Here is a 22,702-nt window from a genome sequence, read left to right as displayed (position 1 = left end):
AATTAAACTGCCGGGTATAAATAGCGTGCGAAGACCCCGCTGCTCGTTAGCAGTCGCTATAATTAGATTAAACGCCGCTGTAAGAGAGGAACAAAATTGTTCAGGGTTTTATTTCAGTGTTTATATTAAAGGTGGTGTTTCCACTCTCATTACATCATCATTCAACATGAAAGTCTTCTGTATATACATTAATGAGATATGATTTAAATAACAAGGAAGGCTCTTGATGACAGAACGTTTCACTGACAGAAATTCTCTCTGAACACAAACATGAGGTTCATGTGATCTTTAGATGTTTATGATCTAATTTAAAATGTTTCATTCCAAAAACAACATTATAATTAAAAATAATGCTGCTAATAGAATAAAAGAGTATTTACAGCCTTTAGTACAGTTGAGATGTGTGTTTTTCTACCCAGGTTCATGATATTAGCTGAAATGTTCTAGTTCTGATTAAAGATAGTCACATTAGCGTGTCAGTGGTGCTGCTGCTTGGGTCTTTCTGATCAGAGAGAAGTTCAGAGTGTTCTGTGGATCTGAACTGAAATCCTTAACTGGTTTTTGTTGAAATGGTGATGTTCCTGTTACACTGAGGGATGATCTTCCTGCTTCAGAGCAGCAGAGACACCAGAGCCTGTGCCGTCTTTATTAAACACGCTCCTTGTCGTAATCCATCACAGGGGTTTTGTCGTATTGCTGTTGAACTTTTCTCTAGGTTGTGGTTTAGATTTTTTGGCATATCATGAATTTTTTTGCTTAAATACTTTTATCCTTAATGCAGCTGTATGTTCCATTATTATTAATTACTCTATTAATGTGTAATAATGATTTATTAATTTAAAGGAATAAACATCGCTTTAACTCAAGGACACTAAAGATGAAAGAACAGAACGACTTCAGCTTCATCCTTCAGCTTTTCTTTCTCACGCTGCTGTGATGAAGGTCTCTGTTTCTTGTGATTAGCATCAGGCTAACTCTACAACACGTGGGGGGTTAGAGAGTGTTGAGGTTGTGTAGAGGATGAAGGTTGTGTTGTGGTGGATGTGTGAGGAGGAGCTCGGAGTTTGATGAAGGTTGTGTTGTGGTGGATGTGTGAGGAGGAGCTCGGAGTTTGATGAAGGTTGTGTTGTGGTGGATGTGTGAGGAGGAGCTCGGAGTTTGATGAAGGTTGTGTTGTGGTGGATGTGTGAGGAGGAGCTCGGAGTTTGATGAAGGTTGTGTTGTGGTGGATGTGTGAGGAGGAGCTCGGAGTTTGATGAAGGTTGTGTTGTGGTGGATGTGTGAGGAGGAGCTCGGAGTTTGATGAAGGTTGTGTTGTGGTGGATGTGTGAGGAGGAGCTCGGAGTTTGATGAAGGTTGTGTTGTGGTGGATGTGTGAGGAGTTTGATGAATAAAGATGACGACAAAAACACGGCTTTCATCTTCACCTGCGTCCCTGAAGCACCACATTAACATCACCGCCATTATCACCTCCTGATATTCAGCTCTACTGTGTGTGTGTGTGTGTGTGTGTGTGTGTGCTGAAGGGCGTGTCCTGCTAGTTCCAGTGTCTTTTGATGTGAGCGTTTTTGTGTTCTGCGTCTCTGAGGGATTTTTCAGACCCATCTAAAGAAGGTTTTATTTCCTTTGATGCTCTGAGAACCGAACAGAACACTGAGCATGAGACCGTTTCTCCGCCCCGCACTGTGGCGCTGACCAGCACCCGCTCTGTACCGGATACACAGGGAAATAAACACACAGGGACAATGGGGCAAAACCGTCAGGAGAGAGAGAGAGAGTGAGAGAGAGAGAGAGAGAGAGAGAGACACACACACATACTAAAACACACACACACACACACATACTAAAACACAAAAACTCTAATACATGCACACATATACACTCTCTCTCTCTCTCTCTCTCTCTCTCTCTCTCTCTCTCTTTAACACACATACTGTAACACACACACACACACACACACACTGTAACACACACACAGAGCTGCAGATGTGGGATATTTTCTGTGAGGGTAAAATGCTGATTGCTGATAAAATCTCTGTAAACTTTAGAGCTCTTAATAAAACTCCAGCACACTGTTCTCCTGTCAGGGTTCTGCTTCCTGTGAGCTAACAAGAACATGTTACTGAGTAGAGGAACCTGACACTGAAATCTAGAACATATTCATTAGAAAAGAAGAACGCTAAAAGTTAATAAACTAAATGAACCTGAAGATTGGAACCATAAACTGTGAGCATGGAACTGTGAATTAACTAGAAGATAAGAACCCTTAGCTGGAGAGAAGAACCTGTAATTACCTGAGGAATACTCTGGTTCTAGTTACAATCTATTCATTTAATCCAGAGATCATGCCGTTCATCTGCTGCTGAAACCCCTTCCTTTCATTTGCAGAACCCTGACAGAAGCCTGACAGAACCCTTACCCTAACCCTGATGGAACCCTAACGGAACACTGACGGAACCCTAATCCTGATGGAACCCTAACCTTGGCGGAACCCTAACCCTGACAGAACCCTAACCCTGACAGAACCCTAACCCTGACAGATCCCTTTTGTTCTAAGAGTGTGTGTTTTGTGTGAGAAAGTGAACAACACTGTAAAGATTGCTTCTTATTTGATCTTCACCATCCAGAGTGTGTTCTTTATCCAGCTGTCTGTGTTCTTCAGGATGATTAAATCGTTACAGCAGGGTTCTTCTTGAAGCCTTCATGTTAGTTAAACTCCAGAGAACCGTGGAGGAACCTGCAAAGTGTGAAGTGGGTTTTTTTCTATTGTGTTGCAAACCACAGGGTCTGATGTTCCACAAAGCAATAAAAAGATAAATAAAAAACGGAGCAAGAAGAGTAATAAAGTGTTGCGCTGGACTGTGTGCCTGTGGCTATTTAATCCGCTGAAGTCGTGACGCGGTTCTGAGCCAAGGAACCGGAAGAGCCGAATATTCTGCCAGATAATGACCGACCCGAGGGAGTCGGCGAGTTACAGAACCTCATGCTAAAAACGCGAGGCCATTAACTGCCCCGTTAAACATTTAATTTTCAGGTTCAAGGAGTCAAGATGGCTGCCATCACAGGCTCCATAAATATAGACAAAACTATTTATGGCTTAAAAAATCTCCCTCAGTTCCTTCTCTCATGAGGATGTGTTCTCACACACTGGGTTCTGCTTCAGTAAGAACCTGCACATCTGGGCTCGGGTTCTAATCCTGGGGTTTTTGCTTTGAGATGAAACTTAATCAGTTTGGTGTTTTGACAAATCTGTGACAGAAATAAAGTTACCACACACACATACACACATACACACACACACACATTTATACACACACACACACACACACACACATATACATACACACACACATATACACACACACACATACACACACACATGCACACATATGGTATATACATACACATATATATACACACACACACATATACACACACAGTATACACATACACACACACTCACACACACACATTGACTCTCCAGCCTTTTTGAGGGTGCCATTACTTTTGTCCTAATTGAGCAGCTAGTCCTATTTTTCTGCATTCATTTATTTGTAAATGATTTAAACACGACAGTCTAATCCCTATAGAATAAATCATTTAAAATCCAGACTAAATCCTACCATCATGTTTCTGGAGGAAACTCCTTCGTTCATTAATCCCCTGTTCATTAATCCCTCGTTCATTAATCCGTCTTTCATTAATCCCCTGTTCATTAATCCCTCTTTCATTAATCCCACTTTCATTAATCCCCTGTTCATTAATCCCTCTTTCATTAATCCCACTTTCATTAATCCCCTGTTCATTAATTCCTCATTCATTAATCCGTCTTTCATTAATCCCTTGTTCATTAATCTCTCGTTCATTAATCCCCTGTTCATTAATCCCTCTTTCATTAATCCCCTGTTCATTAATCCCTCTTTCATTAATCCCTCATTCATTAATCCCTCTTTCATTAATCTCTTGTTCATTAATCCCCTGTTCATTAATCCCTCTTTCATTAATCCCTCATTCATTAATCCCTCTTTTATTAATCCCCTGTTCATTAATTCCTCATTCATTAATCCGTCTTTCATTAATCCCCTGTTCATTAATCCCTTGTTCATTAATCCCTCGTTCATTAATCCCCTGTTCATTAATCCCTCTTTCATTAATCCCCTGTTCATTAATCCCTCTTTCATTAATCCCTCATTCATTAATCCCTCTTTCATTAATCTCTTGTTCATTAATCCCTCGTTCATTAATCCCTCTTTCATTAATCCCCTGTTCATTAATCCCCTGTTCATTAATCTCCTGTTCATTAATCCCTCTTTCATTAATCCCTCATTCATTAATCCCTCTTTTATTAATTCCCTGTTCATTGATCCCTCGTTCATTAATCCCTTGTCCATTAATCCCTTGTTTATAAATCCCCCCTGTAAACACTCCTGTGAAAGATTTACAGATGAACCTGTTTGTATCCAGAGAGATAACTGAGGCTCATATTTTCTTGAAGAACAGTTCTGACCTGCTGTAACACTGACCGCTCGTAAATGTCCGCATACAGAGTTTGGATTCGGAGAAACGCTGCTCCAGTAATTTCTTGTAATCGCTCCCTCCAGAGCTTCAGGACCTGTACAGCTCCATCACTGATGTTCTTACAGAGAGTTCAGATGCTCTCAGAACTTTAATGTGGAGGTAATGAAGCTCTGAGGTCACGCTCTGCTTCAGCTTCTGTAGATCAGAGCAGGGATCATGCAGTAAACACTGTAACCACACCCGCACTGCATTCTGGGTAAATTGCAGAATATCTGCTCCTGAGTCAGTGAGTGTTTAAACCAGGAATGGAACACGCCTCGCTCACTGTCTAGTGCACTCAGTGTTGAAGTGACCCTGATGACCCTCACACCCCCCCTCCCCCCCAGGAATACACCATCGACATCTTCTTTGCTCAGACCTGGTACGACAGACGCCTGAAGTTCAACAGCACAATGAAGGTCTTGCGTCTCAACAGCAACATGGTGGGAAAGATCTGGATCCCTGACACCTTCTTCCGGAACTCCAAGAAGGCTGACGCCCACTGGATCACCACGCCCAATCGTATGCTCCGGATCTGGAATGATGGGCGGATCCTTTACACACTGAGGTAAAATGTTTTAAACTAAATTTTTTGGATGAGAAGTGAAGCAGCTAAACTAGCTACATGCTAATCGGTCACGCTAAACTTAAAGGCATGTAAATGTACAGAGCTCATGGAGATGTGTGTGGAGCTCCGTGGTGGTCAGTCGTCCAGATAATCCACTGTGTTTTCAGCTGGCGGTGTGTGTTTGTGTGTATTTGTGTGTGTTTAAAACTTATTTTAAATTTAGACAGAATAATATTAGAGGTCTAAAACTAGATCCATGCAGAACGTCGTTAGCGAAGCGAAAGCATTAACGCCTTCATCTTTTTACAGATTTATATTTATACTTCACAAATAGTGTAATCTCTTCAAGTGGAAATGAGGTCAGTCACGTTGTTGGGATTTATCCAGTTATATGAAGAATTAATTGAAGTTTCATGCTAATGCTAAATGCCAAAAGCAGCTTTCTTGTCTTATTTATTAATTCTGTTTTTTGCCCACGTAATGAGAACCGTCCAAAGCTGCAGATTGGAAGTGTGTGTGTGAGTGTGTGTGTGTGTGTGTGTGTGTGCTGTAATGTAAACGAATCTTGGCCTGTGTTAGCGATGTAATCGTGCGAGTTATTTCTGTCTGTAGGTTGACCATCGATGCTGAGTGCCAGCTTAAACTGAATAACTTTCCCATGGATGAACATTCCTGTCCCCTGGAGTTCTCGAGCTGTAAGTGTGGCCATATGCTGCTCTTCATTCCTCTAACATTCCTCCTATTCTTTCTGCTTTCTCTCTCGCTCTTTTCTTCCGTGCCAAAAACCCGGCCCTTTAGCATGCTGATAGGAGAATGTCGGATCTCTCTCTCTCTCTCTCTCTCTCTCTCTCTCTCTTTTTCTCTCGGCTTTTTGGCCTTCACATTTTTTGAGACTAGTAATGATGAAAATGTCACTTTATTCCCTCATCACCTGCCTTTCGGCCCATCAGGCTCAGGCTGTTCCAGAACGTTCTCTCTATCTCTGTCTCTCTCTCTCTCTCTCTCTCTCTCTCTCTCGTAACGCAAGAGAGGTGAGCGAAGACCTTTTTCATGCTAATGAGATTGCTAGGGTACACATGGGGTACCAGGGGAAGAGCTCCACAGAAAGCTTCCTGACAGAGTCTCTCTAAAAAAATGGTAACAAACGTCAGTGGATGGAGTTTGACCTCATTCCAGTCCAGCAGGCTTCTGGAGTCACAGCTCAGATACCGACCACACAGAGGAACTCGATAATCCACCAGAGGTTTGAGCTGTCCATCATGTGGACTAACAGGCAGTAAAGATTTATATAACCAGTTAAAGCTCACACTACAAACACGATCAGTTAACCAGATAAACAAATGAAGTGTTGCAATAATGTGTCCCCGCCTACAGGACAGAAAGGGCGGGGCTAACCACACTAACACAACTGACAATGGCACTCAAAGTTCTGGTGTGAGCTCTGTTGCTAGGCAACACGAAAAGGGAATAATGATTTATCTAAGTAAACAAAGGCAATTTTTCCAATCTGCAGAAAAGTTCATCTGGACTTGTTGTGGTTTCTGCAGACGGATACCCGAAGGAGGAGATCATCTACAAGTGGAAGCGCAGTTCTGTGGAGGTTGGAGACATCCGCTCCTGGAGACTCTACCAGTTCTCCTTCGTGGGACTGAGGAACATCTCAGCTGTCGTCAGCACCTTCTCAGGTCATTATATCCACTATTATAACACACACACACACACACACACACACACCATTATCCTAACACACAGTCTGAGTGCCTCGGGAAGGAAGAGTGAAGCTCGATGGATTGAGATCATCTTTGAGGAGAAGATGGACTTTAATGGGTATTGATTGTTGAAGGAGGAAGTTCTCTCTCTCTCTCTCTCTCTCTCTCTCTCTCTCTCTGTCTTCTCTCTCTCTCTGTCTCTTTGTCTCTCTCTGTCTCTTTCCCTCTCTCTCACAGCTGGCACCTGAACCGATGTTTTCTGACGTACTTAAAACCAAAAATAAAACACTGAAAAGTAAAAACAACATTAAAAGCCCTTAAAATGCTCCGTAAAAACACAAACAGTGGAAGTAATCTGGAGCAGTGAATAAAAGCATGAAAAACTGTTTCTCTCTGTGAACAAAAAGGACAATCATGTGCAACATCAGGATTTAAAACAGAAATAAAAGAGTTCACAGAGATAATACAGTGTAAAATCCTCCACTGGAGGTCGGCAGCTTTTTTAGTTAACGGTGGTTTATACAGTGCGTCCACTCTGGTTTAAAATCATCAGTAAAACCATGTACACTTCTCCATGGGGTGTCCACCCTCCCACTCAGCTTCTTCTTATTTAAAACCTTTACACACGCTCTGTAGAGCAGCTTCCCCGACACTGACCCAAAGTCCATCTCCCCTTCACCCCGGCACTCCAGGAGGGGGGGGCCTGCACACCCATCGAGGTCAGGAGCGATGTCAGCTGGGGAAAGGGTTCGTCCTCTGTAGGACCAGTCTCTGTGTGTGAATAGTCCATTAGCTGAACACGCTCCTCTGATGTCAATGCAGATCTCCAGCGGTGTAGGAGCTGATTGACAACACGCAGGGACCGCAGTCCCATACACACTGCCAGGTCCTCTGCCCTCGACAAGTCCGACCCCGCGATGTTCACAAGCTCCCGGAGCGTCACAATCCCTGAGGAGATGAGAGTTCTGGACAGTGCAGGGACGGTCACACTGGAGATGTCCAGTCGCCCGCCATGCACCAGAGGCTCCTCCAGCAGCCAGTGTAGCGTTCTACAGCCCTTGTTCTGTTTCTTAAAAAATTTCCAAATTTTAAAAAGTCCACGGTAAAAGTCTGGTAATCCAGAAATGTCCAGCATTCTTGTGTCCATTAAAAACAACACTCTGTCCAGCCCCAGTCCTTGAACAGTGCGTAATAATCCACTGGCTGCTGCTCTCCATACTAAGTCTATGGGTCCAGTGAGGAGTCTCTGGATGAACTGGAGGCGGAAGGCTGCGGCTCTGCTGGACAGCTGGACCAGCCCCTGTCCTCCTTCCTCTTTCGGCAGATGAAGAACGCTCTGTGAAATCCAGTGTAGACAATCCCAGAAGAAGTCCACCAGCAGGGCCTGGATGTTCGCTAGCAGGTCGACGAGGCGAGGTTGTTGATGACCAGCGTTCTCCCCCTGTAGGACATCTTTGGAACCAGCCGCTTCCACCTGCTCAGTCTGCCCTTCACGTGTTCTACAGAACCTTCCCAGTTTTTACTTAAAAACTCATTGTTCCCCAGGTAGACACCCAAGTATTTAAAACCACCTCTTTTCCACACTAAGCCTCCTGGTAGTGAAGGTTGCCCACCTCCCCACTCCCCAACTAAAATGGCTTCACTCTTTGACCAGTTAACCTTTGCAGAGGATAAAATCTGAAAGTCATTTAAAATATCAGTTAAAACATTCATTCATGTCATTCTGTGTGTTTATCATCACTACCAGATCATCTGCATAAGCTGATAAACATATTGAGGCATTAGCGTGTGGAATATTAAAACCAGAGAGATTACTTCTTAACTTATTTAAAAGAGGTTCAATAGCTAGAGAGTACAACATTCCAGAGAGGGAACAGCCCTGCCTGATCCCTCTGTACACTCTAAAAGGAGCACATAAACCACCGTTAACCTTCAGTACACTCTCAGTGTCACTGTACAACACCCTGATCATAGCTATAAAACCTGGGTTGAACCCGAAAGCTTCCAGCACCTTCCACAAATATTCATGCTCAACCCGGTCAAAAGCCTTTTCCTGATCTAGAGAAATCAGACCAGTCTTTAAGCCCAATAGCCTGAAGACGTCCAAAATGTCACGAATTAGATACACGTTATCGAATATGGACCTATCAGGCACACAGTACGTCTGGTCCTGGTGAATGAGCTGCTCCATTACCTTAGTCAGTCTCGAGGCTAATGCTTTTGAGAGCAGCTTGCAGTCAGTGCACAGTAGTGAGACCGGGCACCAGTTTTTCAGGTGTGTCAGGTCTCCCTTTTTCAGTAGCAGGGTCAGGACGGCCCTCCTGCAGCTCACTGGGAGTTCACCTCTCCGTACACTGTCCCATAGGACATCTAGCACGTCCTGCCCTATGACGGCCCAGAATGCCTTGTAAAACTCAACAGGGAGACCATCTATACCTGACCTCCACCACTATAGCTGTCCTCCACCACTTGTGCCCCTGACCACTCACTGCAGTTCAGCTTTGAGTAGAAGCTTACTATCTGCTGGTGAATTTCAGTGGGCTCAGATAAGAGATCCCCTGATTCTATTCGCACAGCATGTATGAATCTTTTCTGTCCATTCTGTTGCTCTAAACTGAAAAAGAACTTTGAAGGCATCTCAGCTGCGCTTTTAAAGTGTGAGCGGACCAGCGCCCCCTGTGCTGTAATGTCTAACAGGTCATTCATTTTGGCTTTTTTACTTTTGAGGGCTTCAACATGCCCTCGATTTCTGGTGGCCTCCAAACGCTGGAGCTCCACTATTTCTATCTCCAGAGCTTTCAGAGATCTAACAATGTCTCTTGTGACATTGAGAGTGTACTGTTGACAGAATTCTTTTATTTGTGTTTTTGTCACAATTCCATAACTAAATAAAAGACTCTTTAAAATTAGCGTCTTCTAAAAGAGCAGTGTTAAAATGCCAGTAGGCACTCTTAGGTTTAACCTTCTCTTTAGTAATAGTACACTGGACCATGCTGTGGTCAGAGATACCTACTGGAACAATAAAACACTTTGTAAAAAACGTCAGCTGGTGTTTAAAAACATAAAAGTGATCTAATCTCGCCAGGGAGAGTGTATTGTCTATGGCATGGGCCCACGTGTACTGTCTCTTATTCTTATTAAAAGCTCTCCATATGTCACTTAACTCGTGGGCCTCCACCATCTCCCTCAGACGCTTATGGGAAGCCATGTAAGGTTCTGTGTGGTTCCGATCTAAATTATCTGTAGTACAGTTAAAATCACCACCCAGAATTAAAATCTCTGCAGTGTTGCAGTCAGCAATAACATTATTCAACGTGTCTAAAAATGTAATTTTTTGCCACTTTTGCCCTTTGGTATTTCTTAAAAACTCTTTAATGTCCTCAGCACTATAAACGACATTCATCTGTTCCTCCTGAGAATCGAGAGTTAAAACCAAGTCTGACATGCAGTCATCACTGTCCGATTATTGTTCCTCCACCTTTGTCTCTTTCTTTGCCTGTTTCTTTCCTTGTCCCTTACCTTGCTTTTTCCTTCTATTTGGCACTTTAAAAATGGGCTCGTCCACCATGTCCACGTCTCCCCCGTCCCCCTGCACTGGTGTAGTGTCCGGTGTTTCTGGGCGGTTGCTCTGCACCTCCGTGCCTGCCTCTGCCAGCGCAGGTAGCTCCAGCACTGCGCCAGAACCCACTGAGCTCTTCTCAGTGGAGTACGGCTTCTCCCAGTCTGGTTGAGCCGAGCATGGCTCTTCCGCGGCGGTCCAGCCGTGCATGGCTTTTCCAGGGCTGGTGTAGCTCCAGTGGGCTTCTGAGCTGCAGGCTGGGCTTGGGTTTCACTTTCTTTAGGGTCTGGTGCAGCAGCAGCTCCGGGGCCCTCAGCAGCCGGCCGAACTGTAGCCGTAGGGGGAACGACCCCAGCTGACTCAGCTGCGTTCTGCCCCGGTCGCTCAGAAACACCGGGGTCACTCTGCCTCTCAGGGCAGGCCCGAACGACCTGTTTTACCACATTTAAAACACTTAATGTCAGCGTCAGAGGAAACAAATACATTATAATCAAAGCCTTCAACAGAGAATTTAAAAATGGGATTCAGCTCTTCCACACCTTTAAAAACCATGAAGAAACACCAAGTGCTTCACCAGTGGGGACTTACAACCAAGGGGGATTCTCTTAATGGGAGAGACAAGTCACTCGTAGCGAGACAGCTCTTTACTAATAGCCTTGTCAGAAATAAAAGGAGGGACATTGGACAACATAACCTTTTTAGATGGGGAACTGAGGGGAGTATTGACTCATTATTAATCACAGTACCCTTCTGAATCAGCTTTCTCACTTTATCAACATTATTCAGAAACACCACAATGGCACTGTTCATTCTGGAGGCGGAGACAATGTTCTCATGCCCCACCACGTTACCGACTGCAAGACAACATTCCTCTACACTCACCGGACACACAACACGGACACCGTGCCGGACACACAACACGGACACCGTGCCGGACACACAACACGGACACCGTGCCGGACACACAACACGGACACCGTGCCGGACACACAACACGGACACACAACACGGACACCGTGCCGGACACACAACATGGACACCATGCTGGACACACAACACGGACACCATGCTGGCGAGTCAGACTCTCACACAGCCTCGCATTCGGATCCGCCATAACCACGCCTCACCAACACGCTACTCACACACACACCTGCACACACCCGCACACACACACAGTTATTATTCACACACACACATGCTCACACAATAAGTATTTAAATATTCCGATATCTGAAACAGAAAAAAATGCACTTAGTGCCGAAAAAATTGGCAAAAGGCCAACCGCTCTCACGCTCCACATGCCACACTCGCCTCTCCACAGCGCATGTGCAGAGAGAGAGAGAGAGAGAGAGAGAGAGAGCTTCAGCTTCTGCTGAGCTCTGATTATCTTCATCTCCTACAGAGTTCTCCTTCATCTCCTCCAGAGTTATCCATTATGTCCTCCAGAGTTCTCCATCATCTCCTCCAGAGTTCTCCTTCATTTCCTCCAGAGTTCTCCTTCATCTCCTCCAGAGTTATCCATTATGTCCTCCAGAGTTCTCCATCATCTCCTCCAGAGTTCTCCTTCATTTCCTCCAGAGTTCTCCTTCATCTCCTCCAGAGTTATCCATTATGTCCTCCAGAGTTCTCCATCATCTCCTCCAGAGTTCTCCTTCATCTCCTCCAGAGTTCTCCTTCATCTCCTCCAGAGTTCTCCATCATGTCCTCCAGAGTTCTCCATCATGTCCTCCAGAGTTCTCCATCATGTCCTCCAGAGTTCTCCTTCATCTCCTCCAGAGTTCTCTTTCATCTCCTCCAGAGTTCTCCTTCATCTCCTCCAGAGTTCTCCTTCATCTCCTCCAGAGTTCTCCTTCATCTCCTCCAGAGTTCTCCATCATGTCCTCCAGAGTTCTCCATCATGTCCTCCAGAGTTCTCCTTCATCTCCTCCAGAGTTCTCTTTCATCTCCTCCAGAGTTCTCCTTCATCTCCTCCAGAGTTCTCCTTCATCTCCTCCAGAGTTCTCCTTCATCTCCTCCAGAGTTCTCCATCATGTCCTCCAGAGTTCTCCTTCATCTCCTCCAGAGTTCTCTTTCATCTCCTCCAGTGTTCTCCTTCATCTCCTCCAGAGTTCTCCTTCATCTCCTCCAGAGTTCTCCTTCATCTCCTCCAGAGTTCTCCTTCATCTCCTCCAGAGTTCTCCATCATGTCCTCCAGAGTTCTCCTTCATCTCCTCCAGAGTTCTCTTTCATCTCCTCCAGTGTTCTCCTTCATCTCCTCTAGAGTTCTCCTTCATCTCCTCCAGAGTTCTCCTTCATCTCCTCCAGAGTTCTTCTTCAGCTCCTCTAGAGTTCTCCTTGTTCTCTTGGTTAGTTCTCAGACTAATGCCCTCCTTACCTTCTTCCTGACTCTTGGTGGTCAGTGTCCTCTTGCCAGAGTCCTGCTTGTGTCCTGTTCTTTCTTTAATCATGGGTTTAAGGTGTGAAGCTCAAACCCTGACTGGTTCTTTTCCAGAACTTTCTCCCTGTTCTTCTTGATGGTGTGTGTTAAGTAATAAACTCTGGGTTCTTCCTGATCAGGAGCTTTCACACTAATAATTTTCGAAACTGTATTGATTATTTCTGCTGTACTTGAAGATGGTGGTTATTTGACATGGATTCACATTTCGTCTGTTTCAGTAGTTTCAGTAAAGTGGAGAAGGGGGCGAATACTTTTGCTCTCCTCGGGACGGGGAATGTGGAGGTTGGTGTCAGAAGCTGATTAACAATCCTCACCACGGCGTCTCATTTCAGCTGATCTGTGACACACTAATCCCTTTATTTCAGCCTTGACTAGTTTTTGCCTCCTCTCAGAAAGACGATCGCTATGGCAACCAAAACAATCAGCGTGTTCTTCGAGTCCTCGTTACCACGCGCCTCATTTGACGTCATCATCTCTCTCTTTCTCTTTCTCGCGCGCTCACTCTAACATTTTTTTCTCCTCACTCTCTGAAAACAGCAGGAAGTGTTTCATGTTAGTCACAGCTGGATGCTGCAGATGTTAGATGTTAGTGTGACTGTAGTGAATCGGGTGAGTGGTTTGGGACACGCCCACAGTGGACTGATGATGTGTGTTGCATAAGTATTCACCCCCACCCCCCTCCCCAAAGAACTAGACATGCAGTGATATTACGGTGTTTTATATTTTATTGTGACAGAGGACAGTTAAACCAAAAAGCAGACTTTTGTTGGTTGCATAAGTATTTGCCCCCCTGGTAGAACCTTCTTTGGCTTTATTTACAGCTAGTCTGTATCTCAGCTTCGCACATCTGGATCCTGATGTTTCTGTCCATTACGTCTTGCTCAGATCACTGCAGCTTCTGTCAGACTGGATGGAGAGAGTTCACTTTTCCTGCAGTCTCCAGAGTCCTGTCCTTTACTGGACCGTCCCTACACTTCATCATTCTTGCGTCCTGCTTTTCAAACCAGGTTTTCTTCCAGGTTTGTTTTATCTGACCAGAGAACCTTTTCTGTGTGTCTCCTGAGACTCCGGCATGTCTCATGGCTCGCTGCTCAGCACTCGGTCATGAGGTCCAGCAGTGTGGACGTGTCATGTATTTAATGATGTTAGAACTCTGTACAGTTTGGGACACGCCCACAGTGGACTGAAGATGATGTTCTACACGTTTTTAATCAGGATAATGATCTTCTCTTTCAGATCTGTTTCCTATGTTAGCTCCCTGTGAGTGTTGCTGATCTTTTATTGCCTTTATAGCGTTTTTAAACTCGCCATGTTGTAGATAAATTAGTTCTGTAGTTTTTATAGCCGCTACACTAAAATGCTTTGCAGCGCAGCAATAAAAACCCCATTATCTTTTCTTTTGGTTTCTTCTGGGATTGAACGTATAAATGTATAAATGCTAATCACGCAGAGCTTCATGAGAGGGAGGAGCAGAAGAAGAAGAAGACAGGAAGTTACCTTTAAATCTCTGAACCTGTAATTCACTAACAAAACTCTTTAACGTGTTTAGAGTCAGTAGAAGAGGTTAGCGTGATCTGAGGTAGAGAATCCAGTGTGTTATCCGGTTAGCTCTGTGAGTTTAGCGATAATATTCCGTGGCTAAGTTTATTCCCTGGCAATGGTAAGAGCCTCACGGCATCAGGAGTGATGTTTCAGCACTCTGCCGCGTCCCATAAGCCCCTGCTCCGGGCTGCAAATTGGAGAGAAAATTCTTATTTAGGGGTGTAATGTGGTTGAGGCAGTGGAGGCAGGAGGCGGGAGTCAGTGTTATTTGCTTAATCCCATTCGCCCCCTGAGAGTCCCGCAGGTTCTAAAGCGTGCAGGATGATAAACGAGCCGCATGGACGAGTTATTATTACATTCCATAACTCTATCGGGGAAGGAGATTATTCTGGGGGAGATTTCCACCACCACCACCACTGCCGCGCTGGCACGAGGAAGATGTGAGATCATGATTAGGATGCTGCGCTCAATATCTCACTGCCTCCTCAGTCCGACTGCAGAGACACAGACGCATCACACCGGCAATTTTAGCACAGAATAAAGAGAGGGCGTAAATAAATAATCTACTGAAAAATACAGAATTCTCTCCTCTTTGGGTTACACAAGCAGCTCGAGTCTCAATGGCAGGGAGACTGATCTGTTTCTTTGTACTTTGTTTGTTTTCTTTTATTTTTTTATTTCCTTTCATGCTGTTTTTCCCAGTTATTTACTCCTTTTTGGTTTGTTTGGGTTTTATTTATTTACTCATTTATTTGTGTGCATATGATTTTCTTCTTCCTTCTCTTCTCTTTCTCTCCTCATATTCTTTCTCTTCTTTTTCTCTCCTTCTCCATCATGATTCTTGAATAAGATTGTGACACATGATATACACACCGGTCAGCCATAACATTATGACCAGTGCCAGGTGAAGTGAATAAGACTGAGTATCTCCTCATCATGGCACCTGTTAGTGGGTGGGATATATTAGGCAGCAAGTCAACATTTTGTCCTCAAAGTTGATGTTAGAAGCAGGAAAAATGGACAAGTGTAAAGATTTGAGCGAGTTTGACCAAAAGGACCAAATTGTGATGGCTAGACCGCTGGATCAGAGCATCTCCAAAACTGCAGCTCTTGTGGGGTGTTCCCGGTCTGCAGTGGTCAGTATCTATCAAAAGTGGTCTAAGGAAGGAACAGTGGTGAACTGGTGACAGGGTCATGGGCGGTCAAGCCTCATTGATACACGTGGGGAGAGAAGGCTGGCCCGTGTGATCCGATCCAACAGACGAGCTACTGTTGATCAAACTGCTGAAGAAGTTAATGCTGGTTCTGATAGAAAGGGGTCAGAATACACAGTGCAGGACGGTTTGTTGGGTATGGGGCTGCATAGCTGCAGACCGGTCAGGGTGTCCATGCTGACCCCGGTGCACCACCGAATGCACCAACAATGGCCACATGGGCATCAGAACCGGACCACAGAGCAATGGAAGAAGGTGGCCTGGTCTGATGAGTCACGTTTTTCAGAAATGGTTCAGGAATGGTTTGATGACCACAACAACCAGTTTGAGGTGTTGACTCCGCCTCAAAATTCCCCAGATCTCAATCCAATCCGGCATCTGTGGATGAGTCCGATCCATGGAGGTCCCACCTCACAACTTACAGGACTTAAAGGATCTGCTGCTAACATCTTGGTGCCAGATCCCACAGCACACCTTCAGGGATCTAGTGGAGTCCATGCCTCAATGCGTCAGTGAAAGGGGGACCAACACAATATTAGGCAGGTGGTCATAATGTTATGGCTGATTGGTGTAGATGACAATATTTACTGTTGCTGATAAACTGGTAGTAAAATTGTGTTCCTAAAAATTTGATGACACTTTTATTCTACAGAAATAGAAAACTGAATTTAAAAAAATCCAGAATTAGAAATGTTTTTTAAGGATTTGAACAATTTTTTTTAGTAAATTTCACAGAGAGTGTTTCTCTGTGACTGTGTTTAAAACCAGATTCGGGGGCGGAGCTACACGTGTGATAGATGATACGGATATGCAAATTATTACCTGCGTGCTAATAGCATGTGCTATTAGCTTGCTGATGTGGCTGATGTTTCATGGTTGTCATGGTAACCTGATGGAGTACTTTTTTTTTTTTTTGGATTTTGTCTGGTGTTAAAATGAAGCAGTCAGGTGAGCTGAGCCGGATTAACATCAGACCTCAGTTTGGGTTCGGGACGATGGGGGCGTTCCTCATTTGCATATTCATGTTTATTCATTAACGGTAGATTAGTAATGAAGGTAAACATGCTCCACTTATTTCAGAACCTGCATCTGTATTACTATTTCCTGATTTTTTTTAATTCTGTGTAATTTAGTTAGACCTTTCTGTGATATATAAATAAATGGCTGCAGGAGGATTAGCTTCTGGCAGAATGATTTGGATGATAACTAGATGCTAAGTAAATAAAATAAAATACAGTAAGTAGATTTGCAGTTAGTGCTCAGAGGAGGATTGTACTGCACTTCCCAGATTTGTTTTAAAGCAGTGTTTAATTGAATATATTACATTTTTAATAGAGCACTAATGCGGTTACTGCGCCAGAGCGCTCCTCGTTAGCCACGTTATCCTGGTCTTTACTCATCCCCGGCGGCGGCGACGTGGACCTTCCATTTAACTCCCAACTTTTTCCATTAAACCTTTTGATCCTGAGTTCAGAAGCCCACAGCCACGGTAACTGTTTACTGGACGTCCTTCAGACGCTTCACGCTGATTCCTAACACCTTCACACCCTGGAGAGGTTTCACCAACAAACACTGCACCAAAGAGAAGACTGAAAAATAAAAAGAAAAGAAAAGGAAAGAAACGAAGAGAAAAGAAGAGCTCCCAGCAGAGGACTGTGCCGTGGGCGTGTGAAGATGAAAGGTTTGTGATGTATTATTCATTTTTTTTTATCACTGCCACCATTTGTTCCATTAGGAGGAAGCGGGCTGACAGAGATGAGATCTCCAGGCTTTGAGGTGTTGTGCCGGTTGCTTTCTCATTAAAAAAAAAAAAAACCCTCACGGAGCGGCTTTGATGTTTGATGTGTTCAGAGAGAAGAGCGGCGTCTCTCACTCCTTCACTCCGTCTGCAGGAAGGCGACGGCAGAACGCCACAGTCTCACGGTCTCCTGATCAATATTTCATTTCAGCACCGGAGGAGACGCCGGAGGAGACGCAGACGCAGACATTTTGTTTTTCAGAAGATCAAAACACGCCACTTTTCCATTTTATATCAGTGGAGAGGAAAATCCATGAAAGGTGGCGTTCTTAATGTGTTGATTCATTAAAATAAAGTGCTGATGTCAGCGATCTATAAAACTGTTCCACCTGAAGGCCTGCTCACTGAAATCATCTCTGACGACCTGGGACTCGCACTGGAGACTCCTTCTTCTTCATCTTCATCATCTTTAATAGACCAAACTTACAGTGTAGAATCATTTACTCCACACACACACTGCTGAGTTCTGGACTCTGATTGGTGGATCAGGTGGTGATGAATTCTCTCTAACAGCAGCTCTAACTGGAGCGCAGCTTTATATTAATGTACTCACTCTGATACCTTATCGTTTCCATAGCAACAGCTCTTTCATGATAATAAACCGAATACTAAAAATGTGAAATAATATGTAAAATAATAAATGTAGATGTGGTGACGTTTTCTTGAGGCTTATTTCTATCAGCGTAAAGTTTGCTGGGAACATGAAGCTTTCTTCTCAGGTTCTCGTTCTCGGGCCCTTCCTGACACGCCCAGCTCCTAACAGACGGCTTCTTTGTCGATATCCATTTATCCGAGACTCACGTCCTGCCAGGATGTAATGAGTGTTGGGAAGAGCGAGGTGGGCGGGTCCCTGCAGCAGATCCCTGCGGCGGCCGTTAGAGTTATTAATGAGGGCTGCAGGACGCTGGGCCGCCGGTTTCTGCTGACTCGACTCCATCTGAGATCTAACGGCTCGTCAGTGGATTGAATGCAGGTGAAGAGCAGCTCCGTAGCAGCGAGGTGCAGGTTCCTCCATGTGCTCTGGTGTTCAATCAGCAGAATGAAAATCATGTGTGTCTTCATGTGGTCAGCATGGGTGCACTTCACTTCCACTGGGATGAGGGTTGAGGAACAACTCTGGTTCCTGCACAGAATTGTAATTTGTGGGCGGAGCCAGTTGTCTGCTGTGTTATGTGATTTACATAAACACCAAATAAAAAATGAAACTCTGGGGTTTTTTAATGCTGTTTGATTTTAAAACACAAAATGTCTCTTTTTTATCATGTGACTTCACCTCACTGAATATTTTGGTCAATAATTGTAATTTTGTCCCAGTTCATGTCTGGCTGTATAAATACCCCAGAATCTAAATGTGGAGGAACTTCTCCTCACTCAGTCTCCACTACAACTCCTTCACTTCTGGTCCAGTGAGAAGAACGTCAGGTGTTAAGGTCACACTGTAGGAGTCGAGCTGAGCCTTAGAGCTGAACTCCAGTGCTCTGGTTGTGTTCTGCCTCCTGGTGAATTGTTTTCAGATGAGCAGAACCTCAGATGTTCTCCGGTCCACTGACCTGCTGGCTCTTTAGAGAAAACAGGTGCTTTGTTTAGGCCTTAAAGTGGTTTTGTTGCCAGGAATCTTCAACCTCGAGCTCCTTATATCTCGAGGATGTGTCTGAGGCGTGTAGGTGACTTCTGTAGTGTGCTCAGGTTCTTCTTAGGATGTTCTCTCAGAATGGTGCACTAGCATGATGAAGACTTTCAGGTGGAGAGTTCAAAATATCAAGAGCTTCTGAAATGTACAGAAGGCTCTGGTAGGTGGGCGGAGCCTATACACCATGTTAGCAGCTTTTCTGAGTATTTTAGGATAAATGATGGATTAATAAAAAGAAATAAGAGACATGTTGTTTGTGTACTTGTAGGTGAGTACGTGGTGCTGACCGTCTTCTTCGACCTGAGCAGGAGGATGGGATACTTCACCATCCAGACCTACATCCCCTGCACCCTGATCGTTGTCCTCTCCTGGGTCTCCTTCTGGATCAACAAGGACGCCGTCCCTGCTCGCACATCCTTAGGTACCGACATTTTGATTCTATTCTTAAATACCACAAAATCTTTCATTGAACATGATGACCCCAGGCCATGGCTTTTAGCATCAGTGTCACTAGTGTTGCTGTAGGTTTTTCTTGACATGTTTAACTGTGACACAACATGGTTCCAGAAAGAGCAGAACATCTTCATCCTGGCATGAGGAGCTCTGCTTCAAATATAAATGAGACAGTGTGTAAGAGCAGCTTCTCCCCCCACTGACCCCAGATACAGAACATGCTGGAAAAATGTCAAGGAGCTTCACCTGGAAAACTGGCCTCTGGGTAGGAGGGGCTTATCTCTCTATGTCTTGCTCTCTCTCTCTCTCTCTCTCTCTCTCTGTCTGTTTCTCTCTCTCTCTCTCTCTCTCTCTCTCTCTGTTTCTCTCTCTCTCTCTCTCTCTCTCTGTCTGTTTCTCTCTCTCTCTCTCTCTCTCTCTCTCTGCGCATGCGCGGCGGAGAGGCGAGTGTGGTGTGTGGAGCGCGTGAGAGCGGTTGGAGTTTTGCCAATTTTTTCGGCACTAAAGTGCAATTCTTTTCCGTTTAAAATCTCGGAATATTAATGTACTTATTGTGTGAGTGTGAGTGAGTGTGTGCGGACAATAACTGTGTGTGTGAGTGTGTGTGTGTGTGTGCGCGTGTGTGTGTGTGCAGGTGTGTGTGAGTAGCGTGTCGGTGAAGCGTGGTTATGGCGGATCCGACCGTGAGGTTGTGTGAGAGTTTGACTCGCCGGCACGGTGTCCGTGTTGTGTGTCCGGCACGGTGTCCGTGTTGTGTGTCCGGCACGGTGTCCGTGTTGTGTGTCCGGCACGGTGTCCGTGTTGTGTGTCCGGCACGGTGTCCGTGTTGTGTGTCCGGTGAGTGTTGAAGAATGTTGTGTAGCAGTCGGTAACGTGGTGGGGCATGAGAACATTGTCTCTGCCTCCAGAATGAACAGTGCCATTGTGGTGTTTCTGAATAATGTTGAGAAAGTCAGAAATCTGATTCAGAAAGGCATCATTGTTAATAATGAGCAAATACTGGTTTCTCCCCTCAGTTCCCCAGCTAAGAAAGTCTTGTTGTCCAATGTCCCTCTTTTTATTTCAGATGAAGCTATCTGTAAAGAACTGTCTCGGTACGGGTGAATCGTCTCCCCCATTAAGAGAATCCCTCTTGGCTGTAAGTCCCCACTGGTTAAACACTTGGTTTCTTTTAGAAGAATGGTCATCATGGTTTTTAAAGAAGGTGTGGAAGAGCTGAATGCCGTTTTTAAATTCAGAGTTGAAGGCTTTGACTACAATCTGTTTGTTTCTTCTGATACAGATATTAAGTGTTTTAAATGTGGAAAAACTGGTCATCTTGCTCGGGCCTGCCCTGAGAGGCAGAGTGACCCCGGTGTTTCTGAGCGACCGGGGCAGGACGCAGCTCAGTCGGCTGGGGTCGTTCCCCCTGCGGCTACAGTTCGGCCGGCTGCTGAGGGCCCCGGAGCTGCTGCTGTACCAGACCCGAAAGAGAGTGAGCCCCAAGCCCAGCCTGCAACCCAGAAGCCCACTGGAGCTGCAACAGCCCCGGAAAAGCCATGCACGGCCAAACCGGCCACGGAAGAGCCATGCTCAGCTCAACCGGACCGGGAGAAGCCGTGCTCCACTGAGAAGAGCTCAGTGGGTTCTGGAGCAGTGCTGGAGCTGCCTGCGCTGGCAGAGGCAGGCACGGAGGTGCAGAGAGACCGCCCGGAAACACCGGACACTACACCAGTGCAGGGGGACGGGGGAGACGTGGATATGGTGGATGAGCCCGTCTTTAAAGTGCCGAATAAAAGGAAAAAGCAAGGTAAGGGACGGGGAAAAAAGCAGGCAAAAAAGGACACAAAGATGGGGGAACGAGAATCAGACAGTGATGACTGCATGTCAGACTGTTTTAATGTTCGATTCTCAGGAGGAACAGGTTCATGTTGTGTACAGCGCTGATGATATTAAAGAGTTTTTCCCGGACCGTAAGCAGTTTATTCACGACGTGAAGTTCTTCAGAAGAGAAGGTGCATTCATTGATGTTGAAATTTTCCGTCTGAAGAAACTGATCACAAGAGTGAACAGGGAAAACTCTGATGATGACTAATGTGGTGTTTTTTTATGGTAGAGTGTTTTTTACCCTCTGTTTAATTTTATTTATTTTATTTATTTCTATGAAAGGAGTTAATATTGCGAGTTTAAATATTAATGGGGCAAGAGAGCAAATCAAGAGAGCTAAACTGTATGAAGTTTTAAAGCAGAAGCACATTGACGTTGCCATGCTGCAAGAAACCCACAGCGATACCAGCAATGCTGCTGATTGGGTGAAGGAGTGGGATGGGTTGGTGATTTTAAGCCATAACACAACACTCAGTGGTGGAGTCGCCTTGCTCTTTGCTCGCAGTTTTATTCCTTGTTCTTATTCAGTTGAAGAATTTTTAAATGGGAGGCTTTTAAAAGTGAAAACTTTTTATGAGAATGAGGTTTTAGTTTTTATCTGTGTGTACACTCCCACCAGTGCAGTGGAGAGGATGATGTTTTTAGATACTCTGAACAATGTCATTGCTGACTGCAACACTGCAGAAATTTTAATTCTGGGTGGTGATTTTAACTGTACTACAGATATTTTAGACCGGAACCACACAGAACCTCACATGGCTTCCCGTAAGCGTCTGTGGGAGATGGTGGAGGCCCATGAGTTGAGCGACATATGGAGAACTTTTCATAAGAACAAGAGACAGTACACGTGGGCCCATGCCATAGATAACACACTCTCCCTGGCGAGATTAGATCGTTTTTATGGTTTTAAACATCAGCTGACGTTTTTTACAAAGTGTTTTATTGTTCCAGTAGGTATCTCTGACCACAGTATGGTCCAGTGTACTATTACTAAAGAGAAGGTTAAACCTAGGAGTGCCTACTGGCATTTTAACACTGCTCTTTTAGAAGATGCTAATTTTAGGGAGTCTTTTATTTTTTTATGGAATTGTTTTAAACATGAGAAGGCAGCTTTTAGTTCACTTCAGCTGTGGTGGGATGTGACAAAAGCACAAGTCAAAGAATTCTGTCAACAGTACACTCTCAATGTCCCAAGAGACATTGTTAGATCTCTGAAAGCTCTGGAGATAGAAATAGTGGAGCTCCAGCGTTTGGAGGCCACTGGAAATCGAGGGCATATTGAAGCCCTCAAACGTAAGAAATCCAAAATGAACGACCTGTTAGACATTACAGCACAGGGGGCGCTGGTCCGCTCACGCTTTAACAGCGC

General features: G+C 44.8%; 1 protein-coding gene across 4 annotated transcripts in view; it reads left to right on the top strand.

The window, feature by feature from the left end:
• Positions 1-22,702, top strand: part of gabrg2 (gamma-aminobutyric acid type A receptor subunit gamma2) — a 75,538-nt gene that overhangs the window by 37,778 nt on the left and 15,058 nt on the right. For all 4 annotated transcript variants that reach the window (XM_058415370.1, XM_058415369.1, XM_058415368.1 and 1 more), the window contains exons 4-7: positions 4,905-5,125; positions 5,738-5,820; positions 6,673-6,810; positions 19,283-19,435. In XM_058415370.1, the coding sequence (XP_058271353.1) occupies positions 4,905-5,125; positions 5,738-5,820; positions 6,673-6,810; positions 19,283-19,435 (595 nt within the window). The remainder of the gene's footprint in view (positions 1-4,904; positions 5,126-5,737; positions 5,821-6,672; positions 6,811-19,282; positions 19,436-22,702) is intronic.

Source organism: Hemibagrus wyckioides, linkage group LG18 (assembly GCF_019097595.1).
Source record: "Hemibagrus wyckioides isolate EC202008001 linkage group LG18, SWU_Hwy_1.0, whole genome shotgun sequence".
Taxonomy (NCBI): Eukaryota; Metazoa; Chordata; class Actinopteri; order Siluriformes; family Bagridae; genus Hemibagrus; species Hemibagrus wyckioides.
The sequence above is the reverse complement of the archived record's forward strand: the minus strand, read 5'-3'. Positions and strand labels throughout refer to the sequence as shown.